The 24,076-nt window shown below is 45.2% G+C and overlaps 1 protein-coding gene across 1 annotated transcript; it reads right to left on the bottom strand.

The window, feature by feature from the left end:
* Positions 1-1,925: 1,925 nt before the first annotated feature.
* On the bottom strand, positions 1,926-16,560 carry Usp18 (ubiquitin specific peptidase 18). Its single transcript, XM_036182050.1, has 10 exons — positions 16,311-16,560; positions 15,592-15,688; positions 14,287-14,432; positions 8,866-8,945; positions 8,472-8,618; positions 7,707-7,802; positions 7,064-7,231; positions 3,954-4,085; positions 3,521-3,570; positions 1,926-2,319 (listed from the first exon to the last, which is right to left on the bottom strand). Exons 1-10 carry the CDS (start codon positions 16,456-16,458, stop codon positions 2,274-2,276), a joined length of 1,110 nt encoding a protein of 369 aa, XP_036037943.1. The 5' UTR covers positions 16,459-16,560; the 3' UTR covers positions 1,926-2,273.
* Between the last annotated feature and the right edge of the window lie 7,516 nt (positions 16,561-24,076).

The raw sequence follows: 24,076 nt of genomic DNA, 5'->3' as shown, positions 1-24,076 counted from the left end.
GTGTCACTGTAGGGGTGGGCTTTGGGGTCTCCTATGCTCAAGCTACACCTAGTGTCTCAGACTACTTCCTGTTGCCTTCATTATAAAAATGTAGGACTCTCAGCTCCTTCTCCAGCACCATGTCTGCCTGCATGCCATGAAGATAATGGACTCTGAAATTGTAAGCCCCCCCCAATTAAATGTTTTCCTTTATAAAAGTTGTGTAAGTAAATCTAGTAATTCCCTTTTAATACATACTCATCCTATCAGCTTGGTTCCTCTAGAGAACCCTGACACACCCGGGAAATACTGACATGTCTGAATTGTTTCATCGGTAAACATAGGGTGCTCATTCTCACCCTCCTCACTTCCCATCGGGTCCTCTGGATTCCTCTCACCACCCACACCTAGTCTTAATCCAAAATGGCCCTGGTGACGTCAAAGCCCTTCTACTCCATCGTTTCTTCCTCTAACCTTTTTCACCTGAAAATTAGTTTCACCGTAACATAACTAAGTATTTCTTTCCTTTCTTTAACCCCTTCAGTAGTTCACTAGCTATCTCATTAGCTCCAAACCTCTCAGCCTAGCTGCAGACTTCCCACTTCACTCCCTCACTTCACACCCGTCAGCACTTACTTCCCCAGAATGGGAACCTTGAATATTGTCTTTTTCAGCCTCAGGACTGAGTATGCTTTCCCTACAAACACAGTTATCCTTCCCTCTAAGCCCCTCCCACTCAAAGGCCTACACCACCACCACTCACCACCACCCCCCAACAGAAGGATTTCCTTTTCCGCTAAAGCTCTCCAGATTATGTACTTCAGTTGTGCTTCATTAAACTTCCCAGCAGGTGGCGCTGTTCTGGGAAGCCGGTGAAACTTCAGACGGGGCCTACCTGGAAGAAGTGGATGGAAGTGTGGCTTTGAAGGTTATGAGTGGTCCTCAATCCCTTCCCTTCCTCTTGCCACGCTCCCTCTCTTTCTTGCTCTCAAGTTCTCTCTCCTTCCTCTCTGCTGTGGGGTGAGGATGTGCCATGATGTGACGGGGCTAAGCCACCATGTACCCTCTGAAACTGCCAATCCTTTAGATAGTTCTTGAAGATATTTTGGTCATGACTATACAAAAGTAATATGACAACCTCATGAGACTGGATGATCACAATATATTTCCAAGCAAGTGTGTAATAAACTGAAGTCAGGGCTGCGGGGGCTGGAGGGCTGGCTCAGCCGCTAGGAACACTGGCTACTCTTGCAGAGGACCTGGATTTGAATCCCAACACCAACATGGTGGCCCATGACCAACTCTAATTCCAGTTCCAGAGGGCCTGATGCCCTCTTGTGGCTTCCACAGGTACTTCATGAATGTGATGCCCAAATGCACAATGCAGACAAAACACTCATACACATAAGAGAAATAAATAAAAAATAAAATAAAATAAAAATAAATCAGGCTGAGAGTCAGTGAGATTGCTCAGAGCATAAAATGGCTCCTCACACAAGTCTTACCAATCTCTGGATCCCATGGTGGCATGAGAGAACTGATTTTCATATGCATGCCATGGCACACACAGACAGACACACATGCACACTAATACTAACAGTAATAACACTATTTTTAAAGTTAGAGCACACTAGCTGTTACAACACTAAAATACTTCCTTCCACTGCCCCCCATCACTCCAGTTACTCCTACTGCCACTGATTCCACCCCGACAATGCCTGGATTCCCCCAGTTCCCCAAATGTGGTCATGTCTTGCACTGAAGGCCACATCAGGATCACAATCTAGCTAAACCCACTGGTGAAATTATCCATTCCAACTGATCTAGATCTGTGTGAGACCTAAGTATTTTAACAACTATATTCATGCATTTTCTGTTGCTGAAACAAAATACTTGAGGCTGAATAGTATATAATATAGTATATAATAATATTTATTTGACTCAACATTTTAATGACAGGATGATCCACCCAGCATGGCACTGGCATCATGTTGTGGACCCCCTGGTTGCATCACAGCATGACAGAGAAGCAGAAAAGGAACTACTGGTGCACAGAAGAGAGAGATCCCATGGACCAATTACCTCCCACTAGGCCCTGTCTCTTAAAGAGTCTACCATCTAAACATTGCCCAATCAAGGGCCATGCCTGCTGAGTGTAAGCTTTTAGGAGATGAGCCACATCCAAACCACAGAAATAGTCATTCTTTCTTATAAATAATGGTTAACTGTTCTTTTAATTAGGCATAGGAAAGGAGAGTAAGAGTCCATCACTCCTAAGGGTGTCAGTACATCCATCAGGATCCAATCTTCATGTAAACCAGGAGATAAGCAGTTTCCCGCCTAGAAAGCAAAGGACACATGTCAACACAGGAAAATGAAGCATCCACAGTGAAACCACGACATGACAAGCATTAGTAAACTTCCTGGCTCTTGGGTCAAGCTCTCATCTAACCCATGATCTACCTAGCCATTTCCTCCGAGCGGTAAAATTGTGACCCCAGTGACTGGCTATTAGTTGGCATCTAAATCATATGGTGAAAAATTGTGGGACCACAAAATAAATCTGTGTTTTTGCAAACAGATTCAACCATGCAGCCAGTTTTAGTTAGTTGTCCACGTATTGCTCACAGCCTTGTCAATGCTACACGGGCAGTAGCTACAACAGGAGCTGTGTTCCACAGAGCTGAGAGCTTCCTCCCTCGCTCTCCACAGACTGTCAGCCAGTTCCCGCCCTAAATCAAAAGGGCATCAGCAACAATCAGCAACAAAGATCTGGCATCTAATGGAGATGCTTAGAAGAGACAAGAGACAGCTGAAGGATGATTTCAAACACAGTTGCATCTTTATTTCTCAAGTGGTCCAGCCTGCCTCTGAGCTGAAAGCCATCTCGGATCACCTTTTGTGTATGCCATTGTCCCCAGGCCAGAAAAAAAGGCCAGGAAAGCTTTACAAAGACTCTTTGATCTATCTTCATCCGGCTTTATTTTTCTCCCCAGAGTCCCCTCTGTAATGATTGGTTTTAAGAGGTACTTGTTGATTCTTACTAAATGCAAGCTACTGCTAGACATAAAAAGATGAAAGGAGTGATCTTTTCCCCTCAAAGAGTACATACAGTGACATGGAGAAGAGGGTTCTATAAGCAAGCAATCAAAAGGTGGTCTTTGTCACAGGGAGGCATGCTCAAGATTCGATGATAGCATGTGAGCAGCCCCTCCCCCACCCCGCAAGGTCAGCTTGGGTCTATCAGTAAACGTTTTGCACCACAGGGAAAGACCAGGAGTAATGAAATGAGGGGACTTTGCAGTTAGGTAGAAAATGGCAGACACAGCATCTGGACTCCATTACGAATCCATAGGCATTACTGGAATCTTAGTATCGAGAAAAGCATGGCATAGTGGGATGGGTAGTCGCAGATAAAGCTGACTAGTTCGTCTCAGGGGAGCCATCAGAGTGTAAGTAACAGCTGAAGCCGTAAGAGGTTCACACGGCCAAGAATTCAGAGCGAGTTCATCAGGTTTCAACAAGCCAGACCTTCTCTTACCAGCGATATCTGTGATTTCCATAGGTACACTGGACATCCTCCCAGGTCACCTGGAAGTGTATAAGGAAGAAGTCAACACCCAACTCAGTATTCGGTGTTCCTAGAATGCCTGGTACTGTGATTTGCCCTCCTGGACAAGTGCATCCCTCTCTTTATACTTGGTTATGCCTGTCCAAGAGTTACAATTCTGGCTTTACAGGACTTTCCCAGAGTCCAAAGCGTTTCCCAGAGCACTGAGCTGAGTGAGCACGTACAGTTATAAACCAGGAGCAGTTTTCTAGTGGGGTGGGGGAGGACTTTGCTCCTCATGAAAAGCACCTCCATTCAGAAGACAGGGCCAGTCTTCATGGTGAGGACCCGGACAGCCCCAGGCTCTGGATTTGTTAGAGGTAGCTAACCCAGGGCAAGCAGCAATTTGGATGGTGTTTCTCACCCAACAAACATGTGAGTCATTGAAGCAGAACCATTTTCCATCCACAGGATTCCGGATGTAGGCACAGTAATGACCAAAGTCAGCCAGCCCCACGTGGGCAATGACGGCAAAGAGCTCATAGTGGACTTCCACCTGGAGGGAGACAAATGCAGACACGTTCAACCACCATCCCTCCATTCCGCCGTCATGGACTCTATTTCTCTGGAACCGTAAGCCCAAAATAAACTCTTCCTTCTGTAAGTTTCCCTGGTCGTGCGTGGTGTCTTTGTCACAGAAATAGAGAAGAAACCAATTCAACGGACGTCAGGAAAGCAGTGTCTCTATCGCAACAAGTAAGAAATTACCAAAAGCATCCATTGGAACTAAATCATGCCATTCCCTCAAAACCTTAGGAAGTCAAAATAAGAGATAATTCTCTGTGGGAAAGGAAGAGGGGTGAGACAGATTGTGGCGGCCTGTGAACCAGGTCACCACATTCGTCCGAACGCTTTCTTAAAGTTCCACGTGTGTACTCTGCTCAACAGGCACGGAGCCTGGAGCCAGGTCCCAGAGCTCTGGAGCCAGGGTTCGTCACTCCTGCAGAGTCCGAGCCACCACGGCTCACCTCCAGGTACCAAGAAGAGATTGAGCCCAGAACCCACCTCTCCCAAGTCACTAGTACCTCACACACTTGGAGTGCAGCCATGGAGGCACGAGACAACCAAAAGCACCACAGTAAGGCAGAGGAGGGTCCTCCATGTTAATGGGATAAAGGAGAGGGCAGCCAGGAGGCCATGCCAGCTGCCATGAGCAACGATGATGGAGTATATCATCCCCAAAGGATGGCAATAATTGCTCCCCTTCCCACTCTGTCCTATTACAATGTACGTGGTGGGATAGCCCCAACTATGCAGTGTCTAGTAAGAATACTATTTTTTCTTGTGAGGAGACAGAAGGTGGAGTTCCAACCTATTATCTGACATTTAAAGATAACTAGAAAAAAAAATACAATAACAATAGATAAAAATCATTAATTGGTAATAAATATATAACAACAATTTTTTAAAGAGAATATACAAAAAATGACTAGCTGATAATCTACTCTGAAAGTTGGCATCTGGGACTGGAAGGATGGCTCAGAGCACTTGGTGCTCTTGCAGAGGACCCACATCAGACAGCCAAAACCATTATAACTCCAGTTCTAGGGGAGCTGACACCCCTCTGGTCTCCATGAGCACCTGCACACACACACACACACACACACACACACACACACACACACACACACACACACGAATGACTATGTAGACTTGGTTCTTCTTTCTGTCCACTTTTGTGGCGTTCCAGGGATTAAACTCGCCAGGTTTGTGTGGCAAGTGCCTTAACCCGATGAGCCATTTTGCCAGCCCAAATTTAATTAATTTTTAATCAACAAAAAAGTCATGTTGTGTGTGGTAGCACACACCTTTATTCCCAGCACTCTGGAGGCAAAGGTAGGTGGATCTCTATGAGTTCAAGGCCATCATGGTCTATGTAGCAAGTTCCAAGACAGTCAGGTCTACATAAACAGAAACTCTGTCACAAAACAACCAAAACCCAAATCAAAAACTAAACCAAAGCAAAAAGACTTATATACAATGGTATGCAGTGTGACATACTGATATGTGCGTATATACTGTGGAACAATTAGGTAATATGTCTATCACCTTGCAAGCATATCTTTGTAGTGAAAGTGTTTAAAACTATTTTAAGCACTTTTCCACTGTGCAATACATGTTGTAGTCTGTTTCTATGATTAACTTTTTAAGTGGAAAGTTTTCTGGATAGATGAGGGTTTGTTATATATTTCCCCACTCTTGTATTTATCTGAAATTTTCCATCATGAAATCTTCACACAGGCAGAAATTCAAGTGCACTGAACAGCTGCACTGAGAGAGAAAACAAGGAGAGCGAAAGGGAATACTGTGAAACACGGACACCTAATAGGTAAAGATGGCCTTATATTTTAATACGGTGTTCCTGAGCATGAATTGGCAAACAGACCAATGTAACAGAACAAACATTCCAACAATGGAGCCATATATGTGAGATCTAAAACCTGAAAATGTAGCATTTCCTACTTCAAACTTACAAGGAAAAGACAATCTTTTTTTTTCTCAGAATCTCCTAAGAAGTTATTAACTTGGGACAAATGATTTAAATTTTCCTCTGATTAAATATGGTCCAACAACTGGCTACTTTGATATTATCGTCAAAGCACGCTCTGGCTTTTCAATATGAAAATTTAGTTGGCTGTAAGAACCCAAAACATTGTGTTTACACATGTGCCTGCGAGTATTCACATGTCATTTCAAATAGGAAGTACCTAATTATAGGTCCCTTTTCTCAGTGCTTTGAGTCATTTCCATAAAACCCAACGTTTAGAAAAAGGAAGCTTTCTGAATCTTTAAAAGTAAAGGCAAAGGCTGGCTGTGACATGAGGGTGATGACTCACCATGGCTTCTCAGAACAACCAAGGCTTGAGCATTAAAGTATTGCCTAAGAAAGACAGTCTGTCCTGGCCTGGATGGCTCAGCAGGTCAAGACTGATGATCTGAGATCAATCCTTGGGACCCAGGTGGTGGAAGGAGAGAACCGACTCCCACAAGTTGTCTGACCCTACTCATACCCTACACAGACACTAACAAATAAATAAACGCAATTCTTTATCTTAAAAAAAAAGGAGAAAGACAGAAAGAAGTCCTGAATATGTATGTACTTTTGTGAGTTATACCAAACTGCAGTTGGTTCTGCACTGTTGTATATGCCAAGTATGGCTGACAGGGGGCCTGGGTCCCTGGATGAGAGCCCAACGCAGGAAGTATTCAGCCCACATGATGCTGGTCCATGTCACCTCACAGTCTGCTCTCATGACTTGGTACTTACAACTAAAGTACTTATGAGTGAGTGGTGCCCAGCAGCTAATGGGGATGGCTACCTCAGGAGGACACAGAGTCTGCTGGACTGCTACCTCAGGAGGACACAGAGTCTGCTGGACTGCTACCTCAGGAGGACACTGAGTCTGCTGGACTGCTACCTCAGGAGGACACAGAGTCTGCTGAGATGAATGAAGGATGGAAGGCAAACCTCACCTGTTCCTTGGTATCACCAAGTTCTTTCTCAGCTGCCAGAACCTGACTGAAATCCAAGCGCTGAGGGAAATACACTGAGTGGCAGACCTTTTCCGTCCGTGAGTTCCTGGTGGAGAATCTCATGAGGTGGATGGTCAAGGTTTGGGGCAGATGAGTCAGTTTCAAAACCTGAAAAAGCAAAATCAGCATGACAATGAAGTCTTTGGGCACTTGAGATGGGCGTGTGGGGAGCGGTGTTAAGACTGGCGATGTGCTCTTTCCCACAAGGGGCACTTTCAAGACTCACACAACTGAGAGTCACACAGCACACATCTCCACAGAAGGCCTCTGCTCAGGCACAGGAACTGTGGAGTCTACTCTAGAACTCCAGCCAAACCCTAAGGGGAAAACCGTACCCACTGCTCTTGACCCGTCTCCTCTCGTCCCTGAAAGGCTCTTCCTGTGCCTCTCAGTGATATGATCTGAGAGGCCACGTCTGAAGTGATGCAAATGAGAAGCCCTAGGATCCCAGGAACTGGCTGGACCCAGATTCCCTATGTCAGCCATTATGAGACTCCTTCACTGCTTAAGGGGTCTGCAAAGACCTGTCAGGAAACCCCACGGGCAACCCCAGACCAGTGAGGAGTTTGGACTTCAAGAGTACCTGTTTTCTAGACGTCTTCTTCCCGCAGTTCTCACAGAAGCACCTGTCCGAGCTTGCTAACTCTTTGGGCTGGAAGAAACAGCCCAGGGCATCCTCCTACCCCACCCAGGAGAACCAGCATGAGCACGGGGCAGCATTCAAGCTCCTCGTCAACAGCCCCTCCCCCGGTAGTGGAAACCCAAGCTTTCCTACCCTTTAATCCCCACACCCCCTAAGTGGGCACGTGTGACACGTGGGGCAGAATTTCAGAAAATGCCCACTGGCAGAAGGAACAGAACTAGAAGGGATTTGCCAGGGCAAGAGCGTGAGAAACGCCGGAGGAGGAGGGAAAGCCGTATTCCCCTCCCCCGAGGCAAGGGGAGATTGGTCCACGGTGTACAAGTGAAACACAAGTCACTTTTTAAAAAGTATATTACATTTTTGTTTTTGTTTTGTTTTGACTTATTATGGTAGGGAGGCATGCCCATGCCAAGGCACATATGTGGGGTAGAGGAACAGGTTTTCTAGCTCTCTTCTTCCTCTACGTAGGACCCAGGGATCAAACTCAGGTCATAGCGCTTGGCAACAAGCCCCTCTACGTGCTAAGCCATCTTGTCAGCCTACAAATTACGTTTAAAAAAACCAAGGGTAGGGTTGAGGATTTAGCTCAGTGGTAGAGCGCTTGCCTAGCTCAAAAAAAAAAAAAAAAAATCCAAGGGTGGTGGTAGAAGCAGGGGAACCTGGCTACCTCGGGGTACACAAAGTCACCCACAAGAAGTCTCTCACCAGTGTTTTCAGGGGCTTTGAGTCCATATCAAAAAGAGGAAGAGAGAGAGTGAGCAGCCTGCTGTTTCTGCTGCTCTCCGTGGCACAGCCCAAGCAAATCAGGGACTCCTTCGTCCAGATTGTGAACAGAGCCTGCAGCCGCTCTGCCTGCAAGGACAGACAGCAAAGGAGGTAAGATGACCTAGAAGTCACGTTAGGTCGAGACGGGTGGTTATTTTAGACAGAAGCTCTAGAAATGGCTGACACAAAATTTTGCTTCCCTGCACATAAAGGTAACCACACCAGAGATGTACGCAAGCAGGGGCTCATTCCTAGCTAACGGTACACACGACAGTGGAGCAGGTCCCACAAGCAACATCTCAGATCTCTGCCTTCTCCAGATCCCAGCTCTCACCAAGTCCACGTCAGTGAGCTGATCCTTCGTCAGGTTCCAGATCGTCAGGTAGAGGTCAGCAGCGTCATACTGGACAAACACTGGGCAGAGGGAAACACAATTAGTAAGGAGACATCTATGTCCTCGTTGTCCTTTCCTAGCCTTCTATCCCTTTTGAAAAGACTAAATGAAAAGCAAGCTTTGGGTCGGTCTTTTTTAAGAGTTTCTCTCTGAATTAAGGTCAGAGTCCCATCACTGTCTCTCACTATCCACCTCTACAGGCCTCTATCAGCTGACTAGCAGATTCCCAACTATTTTTTTTTTCTTTCTGCTAAGCAGTTACTGTGACTCCTCTGCCCCCTGGTGGTCATTTTTATTCACTTCCCTAAAAGCAGAGCCCAGTCCCACAGTTGCTCCAAATGTGCCAGAATAAAAGAGGAAAGAAAAGATCAACTCCATGTTAGATGATCCTGGCCAAGACGAGCAGGAACCTTGCAGGGGACTGTCTCCCTGTTATATAAGTAGGTCTGAAATCGTGAACAGACACAACTGACTTTAGTGGTGTTGGTCCAAAGAAATGGAAAGTCAGGAAAGACAAGAAACATGTTGCAGCCAAAGTACAAAGACATTTCAGGCCACAGCACTTTCTGTGAACATGCTGTATCTTCCATCACAGCATCGTTGTCCTCCCCTAATAATACACGTCACAACACAGACTTGGCATTCTATATTTTGTCTTCTTTGATTTTTGACCTGTCCTGCTTCCAAACAGTGAGTCAAAAATCACTGTCATCCCTGTTGCCTTGTGCACAACAAATCTACAATGATGAAAGTGTATACTATATGTTAATTGAATATATTAATTAATCTATATGATGAACTCCAACTCAAAAATAATCTGCCAGACGGGTAAAATTGATTTACCCAGGGAACTGGGTGCAGAAGGTGTCTGTCACAGAGCTAACACAGATGTAAACACTGGATTAAGGTGTTGTGGCGGTCGGTTTTGTTTTGTTTAGATCTATTTAGGTGATTTGATCTGTATAGATGTTTTGCCCACACGTATGTGTGTGTGTGTACCATGTGTATGCCTAGTGCCCTTGAAGGTCAGAAGAGGGTGTCCGATCCCCTGGAACTAGAGTTACAAATAGCTGTGAAACACAACACGGGTGCTGGGAACTGAACCCAGGTCCTCTGCAAGAGCAAATGTACTCTTAACTGCTGAGCCGTCTCTCCGGCTGCTGTGATGGTTTTAACTGTCAACTTGGCACAATCAGAAAACACTTGAGAAGAGAGTCTCCATCAGGGAGTCTTTGGGTGAAATTGGCCTGTGGACATATCTGCAGGGGTTGCCCTGGCTGTGTTAACTGATATGGGAAGACACAGCTCACTGTGGGCTGCACTGTTCCTTGGCTGGGCTCTGGACCGAATATGAGGAGAGAGGGGAAGTTAAGTATTAGAAGCGTGTTGTGCACTCATTCTCTCTGAGCTTGACTGTGGGTGTGATATGCCTGCCTGTTCTGAGTTTCTGCCTGCCATTCCGACTTCCCTGCTATGACAGACTGTACCCTGGATGTGTGAGCTAAAATAGAGACTTGCTCCCCTAAGGTGCTTTTCTTCGGGGTGTTTTCTCACAACAGCTGAAATGAAAGATGGCCAGTTGCCATCTGTAGTCGTGTTTTAAACCTCCTCTGGCCAAGAGTCAAGAGTCCCTCCCAGTCTTCGACAAAATGCAAGGGTATTTGTCTATCCCACTGTCTGCTTCACACTTGGGACGTGTTGCACACACCAGAGAAACTGCATGTCCCTGAGAAACCACACGCCAACGGAAGACAGGTTCCAACTGTTCATAATTCAAACAGGATTGAACGTTCCCTCCGGGTACACAAAGCACTATGGAAACCTGAAGAAAGGTGAGACTATAAATGAGATGGGGAAGAAAAGATAGCCTCTAGGAGTCTATTCGTTCATAAGAGCATTTAAAGGGCTGGAGAGGTGGCTCAGAGGTTAAGCACATTGGCTGCTCTTCCAGAGGTCCTGAGTTTGATTCCCAGCAACCACATGGTGGCTCACAACCATCTCTAATGAGATCTGGCGCCCTCTTCTGGCATGTAGGCATACATACAGGCAAAACATAGTACACATAATAAATAAATATTATTTTAAAAAGCAATTAAAATGCTCACAAAATAAAAATGGAGGGCTGGCGAGATGTCTCAGAGAGAAGCACTTTCCGAGCAAGCTTGAGAACCTGAGCTTGAACTCTAGAGCCCGCCTGCGTGAGGAGAGCATTCCCAAAAGCCGTCCTCTACCCTCCATGTGTGTACCATGTGAAACACGCTGTGACGCTCGTGTGCCTGCACTTGTATGTGTAAAATGATAAACAGATAAATAAATAATTCTTAAAATAAAATAAAGATCATGTACGTCAAACACATTTAATATCACACTGTGTGAAGGAAATTGGAGGTTTTCTCCTAAGATTTGAAACAAATTAAAAATGTCCTTTTTTAAGGTAGAGACAAGTGACCCATCAGACACTCAAATACCAACAGAGACATTGGCTGCTCTTCCAAAGGTTCTGGGTTCAATTCCCAGCACCAACATGCATGTAACATATGTCCGTAACTCTAGTCCTAGGGGGTCCAACAACCTCTTCCGGCTCCTAGGAGATCAGACCCATGCAGAATACATAGACAAGCATGCAGGCAAAATACCCATAATCAGAAAAAAAATCTTTTTAGTAAATCAAAATCTGGATTTTTTTTTTAAAGAATTATGCGAAACTACACACCCCAGTGTCTCCACAGGAACACAATAACAATAACTTTCTAGCAACAGACCCCAAAGGACAGAAAACTAATTTGTGTGACAAAGAATTTAAACAAATGATTACAAGGAAATTTAATGGGATACAAGAGAATAAAAACAGCAATTAAGTTAAAACAGGAAAATCATAGGAGTGAGAAATTCAGCATGCATAGAGATAATAAAGAGAAATCAAGGCACTAATGAATTCAATTAAGTTTAAGAAAAAAAAAACAGTAGAGAACCTCAACAGTGTTCATCAGGCAGAAGAAAATTTCTAAGCATGAAGATGGTTTTGAAATAACCAAATCAGAAAAAAATGAGAAATAAAAGAAATTAAGAAAAACTAAAAGCAAAGACTATGGGACATATAGCATATGACTAAGCAAGGAAACACAATGCAAACATTCACAGTATAGGTGCTGTAGGAGGAGATGGGATAAGAGAGGCACAGAAAACCTACTGAATTAATATAGACAAATATAGACAACCAAGTCCAGGAAGATTAAAAGCCTCCTAATGATGTATCTAGAAAAGACCCCCTTTAAGGCAAGATGAGATACACAAAGTCCCGAAGCAACAACAGCAAAAAGCACCAACCAAGTCTATTATACCCAGCAAAGCTATCCTTCAGGAATGAAGAAAAAGAAAGGTTTTCCAACAAAAACAAAAACCTGAGGAATTCTACACCAGGTTGGCCCCATGAGAATCTATATATCGTACAGGAGAAAGGTGACGATTACCATCACAAAAGTACATGACAAGGCAGACAGTGTGCCTTCTGTACAGAGAAGAAAAAGAGCTATTCACAAGGATGAACAAGAAATAAGGAAAGACACTAAGTGCGATGGCACATGCTTATAAAGCCTAGCAAGCAGGAGGTAGAGGTGGGAAGACCCAGGGTTCAAGGTCAACTTAGCTTACATAGTGAGTTTGGACGAGGAAGAAGAGAGGGAAGGAAGGAGGGAGGAAAGGGGGAAACAATAAGAATTGTCCAAAACAAACACAGAATTTTCACATCATTACAAGAGCATGCCTCATTTATCAGTGGTGATATTTCATGTAAACCGGCTAAATTCCCCCAAATCTAACAAACAAAACTCAACGATGTGATGCCAGTAAAGACACACAGAATGAAAGTGAAAGGCTGAAAAGGGCATAACAGGAAAAGAGAAACCAAGGGCAGCCAGCAGCAGCTGTGCTGGTACCAGCAAAGGAGACAGAGATGGTCAGTAAGCAAGGAAAACGTAAAGGATTCAACAAAAAGATCTAACAACTATAAACGCACACACTCCCAAAACTGAAGCACCCAATTTCATAAGGCAAACCTTCTCAGGTCTGAACACAGAGATCGATTCCGAAACTACGTGGGTGCTTCACCAACCCCACTTACAATGGACAAATCATCTGGACCAAAAACAAAAACAAAAACAAACCAGTGCTGGTGAGACAGATGTTCATCACCAAAAAGCACTGGACATTCAGACCTGGCAACCTGAGTGTGACACCTAGAACCCTCAGTGGAAGGAAGGAATCAAGTCCCAGAAGTTCTCCTCTGACCTCCATACACATCCTGTGATATGAAGGCACACACACACACACACACACACACACACACACACACACAGCATATATAAACATAATAATAACAAACAGAATTGTAAATCTTTTTAAAACCAGCAGACAATGTGTTAAACAACATTATACACCAAATGGATTCAACAGACATTTACAGAACATTCCAAACAAAAACTGAGGAATAAGCTCTGGCATTCAACTGTTTGTAACTTGGTAAATTTATTATATATTTTATAAAGGATTGGAAGAGACGAATCCAAAGTTGAACCTACTGAGCTAGGTCCTCAGAAGAAAAGACACTGTGGCATCGTCTGTGGCTGTGCTGAAATGTGGAGGAAAGGCTTTCTCTGGCTTACACTTCTAGGTCAAGTGGAGGCAGGAACTCAAGAACTTGAAAGAGAAGCCGTGGAGGACTTCTGCTTGCTGGCTTGCTCTCTGGCTCATGGTCAACTGAATTTCTTACACAGCCTGGAACCACCTGCCCAGTGAATGGTGTGGGCCGCAGTAAGCTGAGCCCTCCTGCATCCATTACCAATAAGACAATCACCCACAGACACACCTACACACCAGTCTAACCTGGGTAATCCCTCAGTTGAGACTCCTTGGTCATGACAGTGTTGACAGTTCAAAGCTAACCAGGACAAAGGGCAAGGGGAGAGGGGTGTGACAGGGTGTTTTGGCAAAGGTACACTTGGCTATAGGCAACACAAAGGAATGAGTGTTGAAAGAGAAAGATATGCTAATTACCCTGATATGATCATTCCAATTGCATAAATGTATCAAATCAACACACTACACCCTGAAAACAGGCAGACGTCAAGCCAGTTTTTTTTAAAGCCTCTTCAAAGCAGTACGCTGATAACAGTCACCAAAAAATTCATACACGAAACTTTTCTTTCAGAAGTAAAGAGATGTGTATTTCAGATCAGCACCCACACCTCTAATAAGAGAGGTCTAGAGTCTGTTCATTCATTGCCCATCAGCTCTCCCTCGCTCTCTCCCGCAGGTCCTTCCCCACCCGACACTGTGTCAGTGGGCAGGAGCTGAGGCTCTTACACGGCACGTTGTACTTCTGGAGGCAGTGAGCCAGCTCCATGGGTGGCACCGCTTTCTGTCGGCTGGTCTGCATCTTCTCCAGCAGCAGCAGCAGCTGGAAGGGGACACTTCTTTTCTGCTCTTCTGCCCCCCGGGGCACTGTTATCCTGTCAAGAACAGCCAGGCAGCTCATACCCACCATTCTCCAGGCCGGGAGCACGCTGAAATCGCTTCAAGAATTGCAAAGATTCTCCATGTCCTTGTCATTCTCTGGATTAAGTTAGAATTATGGAAATGGGTAGATTTATGCATGCACCCAAGTGATTTAGGGACTAGGGTGTACAGAATACCTTATTAAGAGGGAAGTCAACACAGTGCCACCCCACCCATACTCAACCATCACATTAAAAAGGGACCACTGTGCCGGGCTGTAGTGGCGAACGCCTTTGATCCCAGCACTTGGGAGGCAGAGCTAGGCAGATCTCTGTGAGTTTGAGGAAAGGTGCAAAGCTACACGGAGAAACCCTGTCTCAAAAAACCAAACAAACAAAAAAAGGACAGCTGCATCACATTCTGGGCCCACACTAGAGTGAGCAGGTAAATATCCAGCCTGAGATACTTCATACTGCAAATACTGAGTTAGGTCCTGGGAAGAAAGGGCAATATGGCAGATGACAGTGTTTTGCCAATGGTTCATTTGGCTATATAGGCAATTCTCATTGGCTTTTTGGATGAGCAAAAGGAAAAAGTATGGGGCCAAATAGAATCTCTGATAAAATGTCTGCATCTGTTCACTGACTTTCTCTGATGTTGGTCTGGCCCCAACTCCAGACCAGTGACTGTCACCCTTGGTTGTACTTCAAAAGTATATCTGAGGAGTCTTTTTAAACAGCACTAATGAAGGCTGGAGAGATGGCTGCTCTTCCATAGGACCTGGGTTCAATTCCCAGCATCTACATGGTGGCTCGCAACTATATGTAACTCCAGTTCCACGGGATCCAACTCTTCCTTTAGGCTCCATGGAGATGCATGTGACGCACAGAGATACATGCAGGCAAAATAACCACATACATTGAACAATAAAATAATAATAATAATAAAATTTCTTTAAAAAGCACTAATGACCCACACCACCTGAAACCAAATGGAGGTGGGGACAAGCACGTATGTATTCTTAAACTTTGTCAATGATGGTGACGTTCAGTAGAAAATATGCAAGAAATAGTCTTTTCTCGGGCATCTCTGGAAAGACTTATGAGAGTCAAAGTCACTGTGAATAAAGGAATATTCTAAAACATTCATGACTTGCAGCCATGGTTGTTGTACCTCTTCAGTATCTTTCTGAAGTCCACATTCATCATGAACACCTGAAGCAAGGAGTTGAGGCAACAGGATTGTCCGATGTTGTGTAAACCAACCAGGCCTAGGAGATGAAGAGAAGAAAAAAACACTGAAGGCAAGATAGGACACTGAACAAAACTCTAAAGCTTTTCCTGGGTCGACGAAATCCTGAGAAACCCTCTCACGGGCACAGAGAAGTCACCAGGGAGCCTGCAAACAGTCTGGGAAGGAGCTATCCAGCATGAGGCTTTGAAAATTAAATGACAGAAGAAGCCTTAACAACGCACTAGAGAAGAGCAACATCATACAGTGACAGTGAGCAGCACAGTATTCGTTAAAAAAAAAAAAAAAAAAAAAAAAGCACCCACCAGCCCTACGCTTACCTCAAGAGACGGAAAGCCAGACAACGTTCAAGAATGAAGGAAAAACCAAAAATAATAATATTTCTATACACACCAGCAATCAACCTCCCTTCCCACCCTAACCCCAGAAGATGAGAGGCTGAAGAACAAGAGAGTATCCCAAATCTCAGAGTCCTGGATAAAGAGCTTCTGGCGACAGGCCAAGGCAAATGAAAACTCCAGGGGCAACAGGTTTCCGCTGACAAATCAACAGGGCACCTTCTTAACTAACGTGGGATGTGCCACTTCCAAAACAGAGTGAACTTCTACACAGTGCTAAGCAGGAGCGGAGGCTCTACTCACCATGAGGGCGGTCCCAGGCACTGCAGTGTTCTCTAGACAGCTCTCTCTTCCTCTTCATGCTCTTCTCTTCCTCCAGTTCTGCAGAGCACTGTGGCTCAGCCACGACTGCCTGGCAGCTTTTCCTCAGGAACCCAAACCCCCTGCCCATTAGTGATGACACCCAAACCCCCAGGTTGGGATTGCCTGAATGAGGCTCAGGATTCCACGACTTCTCTTCCAGGAAGAGTCCCCACACAAGCCAGGCACAAAGGATCCTCTGTGGGGACACAAAGCAACAGAAAACAGTGATGGGGGACACATCCATGCCATCAGCTCTGACTGCTAGAGGAAGATCGGCTTAGCTCTAAAACAGGAATTAGTGACAAGCTGGGCATCCCCAACCCTTCTCCCACCTTTCCATCCGTCCTTCCTCAGCATGGACTGTCCTAACACTGGCCTCTTCTTCCTCCTGGGTTCTCTGTCTTAGTAAGTGGTCTGGACTAAAAACCGAGGGTCTCCTGACTCTCAATCCTTAACAGTTGAAAAGGTGTCAATTCCACTGGCTAGAGACTGCTCACAAGCAAACCCCTTGCTCTCCACACCCTTGACCCCCTGGGACAAGCCTGCAGACATCTGAGCTCCTTCCTCTGGGAAGCCTGTCCTAGGTCCTCAGGAAGGCTTTATGGCCGCCTATGCTTTAAGCGTTTTGTGCACAAAATTATTCGAATTCTGATGTGAGGACTACATGAGGGAGGGATTGGTGGTTCACAGCTCAGGCTCCCTCGTCAGCAGACAACCTTCCCAGACCCAGAGGGCAACTGACTCTCATCCACCCAAAGCACAGATTCCTCAGCACAAGATCACAGTATAGATGAGGAACTGCACTACCATCCACTAACCCTTGTTCTTACTTCCTCCTGACAGCACAGACCTCAGCCACCTGGAAACCCTCCCCGAAAATTCCTTGGGATCCCCAGAGGTCTCGTGTGTGTTTCAGAATAAAAGTCACAACGGCTGTGTCAGGCCTCATCTGCCTCTTTCCAGTGTGCTCGGGCAGCTGCGAGGCACTGCCAGATGCAGCAGCCAGCTGGAAAGAGCATGCTGGCATCTTTGAGAAGGGACAATGCAAAAGTGGAAAACACCCAGCTCCCCTCGGGGGCCACGTGCCCTTTCATCCCCAGCTCCTTCTGAAAGTGCTTCAACTTGAGCTCCCCTCCACTCCTCAGCCTATCCAGAAACTGAAGCACTGTGTTCTCTGTGTCTCCTCTCTAGCTAGAGCGTGCACGCAACACCAGAGTTCCTCTGCGCTTCTCTGTCCCCACCGGCAGGTAAACCAAGAAGCCTGAGAGCCCGTTGGCTATGGAACAGTAAATCAGCTGGATTCAGCTAGAGCCCTCTCAACTACAGTCTTTTTGAGACAGGGGCTGATGTTGGGAGTCTTTCTCGATTGCTCTCTATCTTATTCACTGAGGCAGGGTCTCTCGGGTGAACCTAGGGCTGGCCAAGACAGTCTGGTCCAGCTAGCCAGCTTACTCCATGGATTCTCTGCCCCCACCTCTCGAGCCCTAGGATTTCAGGGAGACCATCATGCCCACCTGGCCTCTGCAGAGGTGCGTGGATCCCAACTCCTGTCCTCACACTCACAAGCCAGCATTTTACTAATGAATTATTTTCTTTAATTATGTGTCCATGTTCCTATCTCTGTATGGATTTGTGCTCATGGTGTGGTTGCCCTGGGACACCAGAAGATGGTGTCGGATCCCCTAGAGCTCAAGTTATAGGCCGTTGTGAGCTACCCAAACAGTTTTGTTAGCAACAAAACTCCAGTTCTCTGCAAGAGTAGTGTGCACTCTTAACCCCTGATGCATCTCTCCAGCACCAAGAGGTAACATTTTTAACACATGTAACTACATGTCTTGTACCAGTTTATACTCTGGCCAATGGAGAGAGCTAGTCAGAACTCAGTGGGAGAGCCAGTCAGAACTCAGAGGCTAAATGCGTGGCCTAAGTCTGGTTAGGTGTATAAGGGTGTATTTCATGGAACAAGTCGGTCTGTTACTGAGTTTACCAAAGACAAGAAGACAGAAGGGTGTGGGTGCCAAGGCTGTTTAGCCAGACCTGTTGCTAAACACCAGGAATTCCAGCACTTGTGAGAGGCTGAGGGAAAGGAACAGGAAGTTTGGGACCAGCCTGGCCACAGAAGGAGATCCTGTTGAGAGCACGTGAATCTGAATCTTTTTTTTTTTTTTTTCGGTTTTTCAAGACAGGATTTCTCTCACTCTGTAGACCAGGCTGGCCTCGAACTCACAGAGATCGGCCTGCCTCTGCCTCCCGAGTGCTGGGATTAAAGGTGTGCGCCACCACGGCCCAGTATGAATCTGAATCTTGATGCAAGAAAACTAATATGGGTGGTGTGCAAAAGTTAGGTGTCTGGGATCTGGAGAGATGGCTGTGGTGGTACTGTGTTCCCCAAAATATGGTGCACCCTAATAAACTTATCTGGGGTTAGAGAACAGAACAGCCACTAGATACAGAGGCTAGAAAATGGTGGCACTCACACCTTTAATCCTAGCATTCCAGAGGCAGAAACCCGTCTGGATCTCTGTGAGTTCAAGGCCACATTGGAAACAGCCAGGCATGGTGACACCCGCCTTTAATCCCAGGGAGTGATGGCAGAAAGCAGAAAGATATATAAGGCGTGAAGACCAAAAACTAGAAGCTTTTAGCTGGTTAAGCTTTCAGGCTTTTAAGCAACAAACAATTCAGCTGAGATATATTCTGGAGGAGGACTCATAGGCTTCCAGTCTGAGGAAACAGGATCAACTGAGGAACTGGCAAGGTAAGGAAGCTGTGGCTTGTTCTGCTTCTCTGATCTTCCAGCATTCACCCCAATACCTGGCCCTGGGTTTGTTTTTATTAATAAGACCTTCTAAGAGTTCATGCTACAGATGGCTCAGCAGTTAAGAGCAGTGGCTGCTCTTCCAGAGGTCCTGAGTTCAATTCCCAGCAACCACGTGGTGGCTCACAACCATCTGTAATGAGATCTGGCGCCCTCTTCTGGCCTGCAAGCATGCATGTAGGCAGAACACTGTATACATAATAAATAAATCTTTAAAAAAATTTAGTGTCTGGAGAAAGGGGATGTGGATAAGTTTGTGCAGAGTGCTTTAAGAAGATTTGCATAAGGAAATCCAAACTCAAAATGGAAGGAAATACAGTCTAAAAATAAACTAACTGGTAAGCTAACAGTCATATGGAAGGCCAAACCGAGACCATAAGAAGACATCCTTTTACACTTTCCACTGGGGAACAGTCAGCAATTCTGACAGAATCTGATCATCAAACACTGAAGTGAAATGCCATTTATTAGGCCACTATTACATATATAATATATATTATATGTGTGTGTGTGTGTATATATATATATATATATATATACATATGTGTGTATACATATAGAGAGAGTTGGTATATACATTTTGGGGAAGGGTGTTTAGTTTTAGGTTTTGTTTTGTTCAAGATTGATTGATTGATTGATTTACTTACTTACTTATTTAATGTATGAGTGCTGTGTCTGCATATATGCCTGCAGGCCAGAAGAGGGCATCAGTCCCACTATAGATGTCTATGAGCCACCATGTGGTTGCTGGGAATTGAACTCAGGTTTTCTGGAAGAGCAGCCAGTGCTCTTAACTGCTGAGCCATCTCTCCAGCCCCCATATGGTTGTTTTTTGAAACAAGATGTTACTTGTAGCCAAGACTGGCCACAAACTCAGTCCCCTTGCCTCAGCCTCCTGAGCTGCAGAGTGACAGATAGCAATATCACCACCCAGCAGGGATTTGTAGAATCCCTATGTGTCCATTAAAAATAAAATAGACATTTAATTTTTTATTGAGACAAGCATTAGAGGAGCTATGCATAAATAGTTTTTGGGTTTTTTTTTTAACTTGAAGACAGGGTTTCTCTGTGCAGCCCTGCCTAGAACTCACTCTGTAGACCAGGCTGGCCTCGAACTCAGAGATCTGCCTGCCTCTGCCTCCCGAGTGCTGGGATTAATGGTGTGCACCACCACTGCCCAGCTGGGTTTTTTTCTTTTCGAATATTAGTAATGTGTGTGTGAGCGTGTACACATGGGTACATGCCAGGGCACACATGCAGAATCAGAAGACAACGCAGCTGAGTCAATTCTGTCTGGGGATTGAACCCAGGCCCCCAGGCTTGTGCAGCAAACACCTTCACCTGCTGAGCCATCCTGCAGGGCCTACGCATGATTTTTTAAGATGAAAAGTTTCTTACTGTATTATTTATTTATTTTACATATATATGTATGGATGTGAACATGGACATGATGGCACACAAAGGGAGTCAGGGGACAACCTGTAAGAGTCACTCTTCTCCTGACAAATAGGTCCTAGGCTCAAACTCAGGCCACCAGGCTTGGCTGCGAGGGCCTTCACCGCAAGGGCCTCCCCCCTGCCTCCCCTGCCCCCCAGCCCTGTCTCACTGCCAGCCCCCACACAGGGTCTCTAAACGCCACTAGAAGAGGGTGTAAAATGGCCAGTCACCTGGGGAAGTAACTGGGCAGCATCATCTAAACTCAAATTCAACACCAAAATTTCAAGGGAAATTCTTTTTTTATTTTTTCCCCTTTTCTTTAATGTTTCTTTGTTTGGGTTTGTTTTGTTGGTCTTCCTTCCTTCCTTCCTTCCTTCCTTCCTTCCTTCCTTCCTTCCTTCCTTCCTTCCTACCTTCCTTCCTACCTTCCTTCCTTTCTTTTGCTAGCTAATTTGTTGGCATTTCTGGAGATGAATCTAGGCCCTCTCAACATGCTAAGCAAATGGTCTACACTGAACTGCATCTCAACCCCCTAAAGAAATTCTCAAATGTGTCCTTGGAGACATGTGTGACGTGATCATAGCAGCACTGTTTGTATTGTGCAAACCACAGATATTGCTCGTTCATCAATGGTCATGAATAGACTATAGACATGTCACAACAGGCTGAAATGAGAAACAAAGTATTTACTCAAGGAAGCTAGAGAGAAGATTTAGCCTTAAGAGCACTTGATGCTCTTGTGGGAACCAGGGGTTGGGAACATGGCAGCTCAGAACTCCAGTTTCAGGAGATCTGATGCCCTGATCTGGCCTTTGTGGGCACTGCGTGCATGTGGTGCATGCAGGCAAACCCTTGTACACATTTTTTAAAGTACACATATCTTTTAAAAAGAAAATATCTACTCAAAACAGCAAATCTCGGAGCTGTGGAGATGGCTCAGTCTGTAAAGTGCTTGCTTAACAAGCATGAAGACCTGAGTTTGATCCCCAAGAACTCACATTAAAAAAAGCCAGATGTACACATCTGTAGTCTCCAGAATAAGAGACCCTGTCTCAAAAGACAACATAGATGGCTCTGAGGAAGTACACTGAGAGTGACCCCTGGCCTTCATGCACACATCAACACAGACAGAAACATACACACACACACCCCACCAAGAAAATTTCAGAACACATTTTAAAATTTCTTACTATAGATTCAAAGTTGATGTCAATGGAATTGTATTATGTCTATGCATGCAACAAAAATTTCTAAACAGAAAATGCAAACCAAGTTCAGGCCATTGTTTTGAGGGGGGCAAGGGTGTAAAGCTTGAGGAGGGTCAACTGTTGCTTGGGACAGTCAACTTTGGTAGTAGAACCAAAACATGAGGTTTAGTTCACTACTAGTCAGTTCATGAACTGTAACCTGGAGTTAAGGCTAATGGACTGACAGAAGCAGACATGGTCTAGCTCAGGCTGAGGGAAAGAGCCCTCTCACTGTGCAAGGCACACATATAGCTCAGCTTGGGAGACAGCTCCAGCACATGGGGGGCAAGCCACAAAGCTTTGTGTGACTGATATGGGGAGTCTTTAAAAGTTCAGACTGACGTACGCCTTTAATCCTAGCACTCGGGAGGCCAGACAGAGGTAGATGGGTCTCTGAGTTTGAGGCCAGCCTGGTCTAGAGTGAGTTTTGGGACAGCCAGAGCTACACAGAGAAACCCTGTCTCAGAAAAAAAAAAAAAAAAAAAGTCAAAGAAAGTCCAGGCTGGTACAGAGACAGGCAGCAGAGCATCATGGGAAGGAAATGGAAGTGAAGGGAACCGAGGAAGGTGGTAAGCGGGCAGAGAGGATGCAGCTGAAGCAGGAGTAGCATGCATCTGCCAGAGTGGAGGAAACTGCATTCCCAGGCTCATACACTGCCTCCAAAGCAGAAACTTAACTCCACCCTTTCTGAAGCTTCAATGAAGGGAATGAAGGAAATAACCACCACGGGCAACCCGATGTGGTTGCAGAATCAAAGAGAGTCTTGAGAGAAAGAGCTAGAAAGGCATTGCATGATATGGGAATTCTGGGTGCAGAGTCCCTCCTTGGCTGTTCACTCACGAGGGGTGGGGGTGGGGCAGCTATAAATACCCTGAAAGGAACAAAATTAGTATTATAAGCAATATTAAAGCAGCCTCATCTTCAAAACTTTTGAGACAAGGTCCAGTAACATAGTCCACTGACTTCAAATTTTTCTGTGTATATATATATTTAGAGAGAGAGAGAGAGAGAGAGGTGGAGGCAAGTCTACACAGCTTTGCTTGACTGATATGGGGACTGAGAGATAGATAGATAGATAGATAGATAGATAGATAGATAGATAGACAGACAGATAGATATTTCCTAGGTAGACTCAAATTCTCAACAAAACCCTGCCTCAGCCTCTCCAATCCTGTGATTAAGGTGTGAGCTGAGCCACCACATCCAAAGTCTTGGCCCTCCCACCTCGCTCAGCCAGCCCAAGGCTAAAATCCCCAGGGATTCCTAAGGGCCCAAACCGCTGCTCTGGGCTTTGACCTTATTCATAATGATCTGCTCACATTTTATGAGCAATGGGAATAAGATTGGCCAAGATGAGATCTCTCCAGAGGAAACCCAAACTAACAGAGCATCTTGGGGCTCCTTTGGCCGGAGTGGGATGATAAGAATTGATGCTCTCCTTAGCATACCCTTAGACATAGCCTCAGCCCGGAAATGTTGAAGCACTTTTCCAGTGCCCACTGGTGCTCTGGCCACAGCCCAATCACATGATACACTCCACTGTAGGACAGTGTGATTCTCCCCCTTATAAGCCTAACATTGCATAAAAGTGCCAAGACCACAAAGCACGGTTTGCCAGAGTGGAAAAAGGAAAACAAACAAGCAAACCCCCCCTTTTTTAAAGTCCTCTGCCAGTGTATGGTGAGTCAGGGGGGCAGTACACCCCACCTCTGTGCCGCCTTCTGCTCAGCTTGTCCTGCACACAGGAGGTAACGAATATCAAAGCACACAAAAGATACTTTGCAGGAAACGTTCTGAGATATTTACCTCACTTTCTGAAAAGATGTCAAAGTATAAACTACCTCAATGTGAAGTATGAAATTAAGTCGTAGTTTTGAAACACCATGAACTCAGACTTACAGGCGTCTTTTCTGTTTAAAGGTATATATTTAGCTTTCCTCATAGAAGATGTCAAGCAGACTGGGGAACAGGTCTAGAACACTGATTTACGAGATTTGACAAAAAATCTTTCCAGTTTCTCAGTCCACTGATTCCACTCTCAGGAGTTTTTCACAAGTGCGCTTGTGTATTTGCACGAGGGTATACAAAAATGATATTTGTTGATGAATCACTTATGCCAGTAAAAATAAGACATAACCTGGATGTCCATGAGCTATTTAAATAAATACGAACATCAGTTAAAACACGAGCATGGAAAGGTGAAG

The sequence above is a fragment of the Onychomys torridus genome, chromosome 3, assembly GCF_903995425.1.
Source record: "Onychomys torridus chromosome 3, mOncTor1.1, whole genome shotgun sequence".
NCBI classification, from domain to species: Eukaryota; Metazoa; Chordata; class Mammalia; order Rodentia; family Cricetidae; genus Onychomys; species Onychomys torridus.
The sequence above is the reverse complement of the archived record's forward strand: the minus strand, read 5'-3'. Positions and strand labels throughout refer to the sequence as shown.

Coding starts and splice junctions, on each gene's coding strand:
- Usp18 (XM_036182050.1), bottom strand. CDS start 16,458: ATGGGCAGGGGGTTTGGGTTCCTGAGGAAAAGCTGCCAGGCAGTCGTG. Junction 7,803..8,471: donor CAAAGCCCCTGAAAACACTG/GTGAGAGACTTC, acceptor TGGGTGGGGTAG/GAGGATGCCCTGGGCTGTTT. Junction 3,571..3,953: donor ATGACTCACATGTTTGTTGG/GTGAGAAACACC, acceptor ATACACTTCCAG/GTGACCTGGGAGGATGTCCA.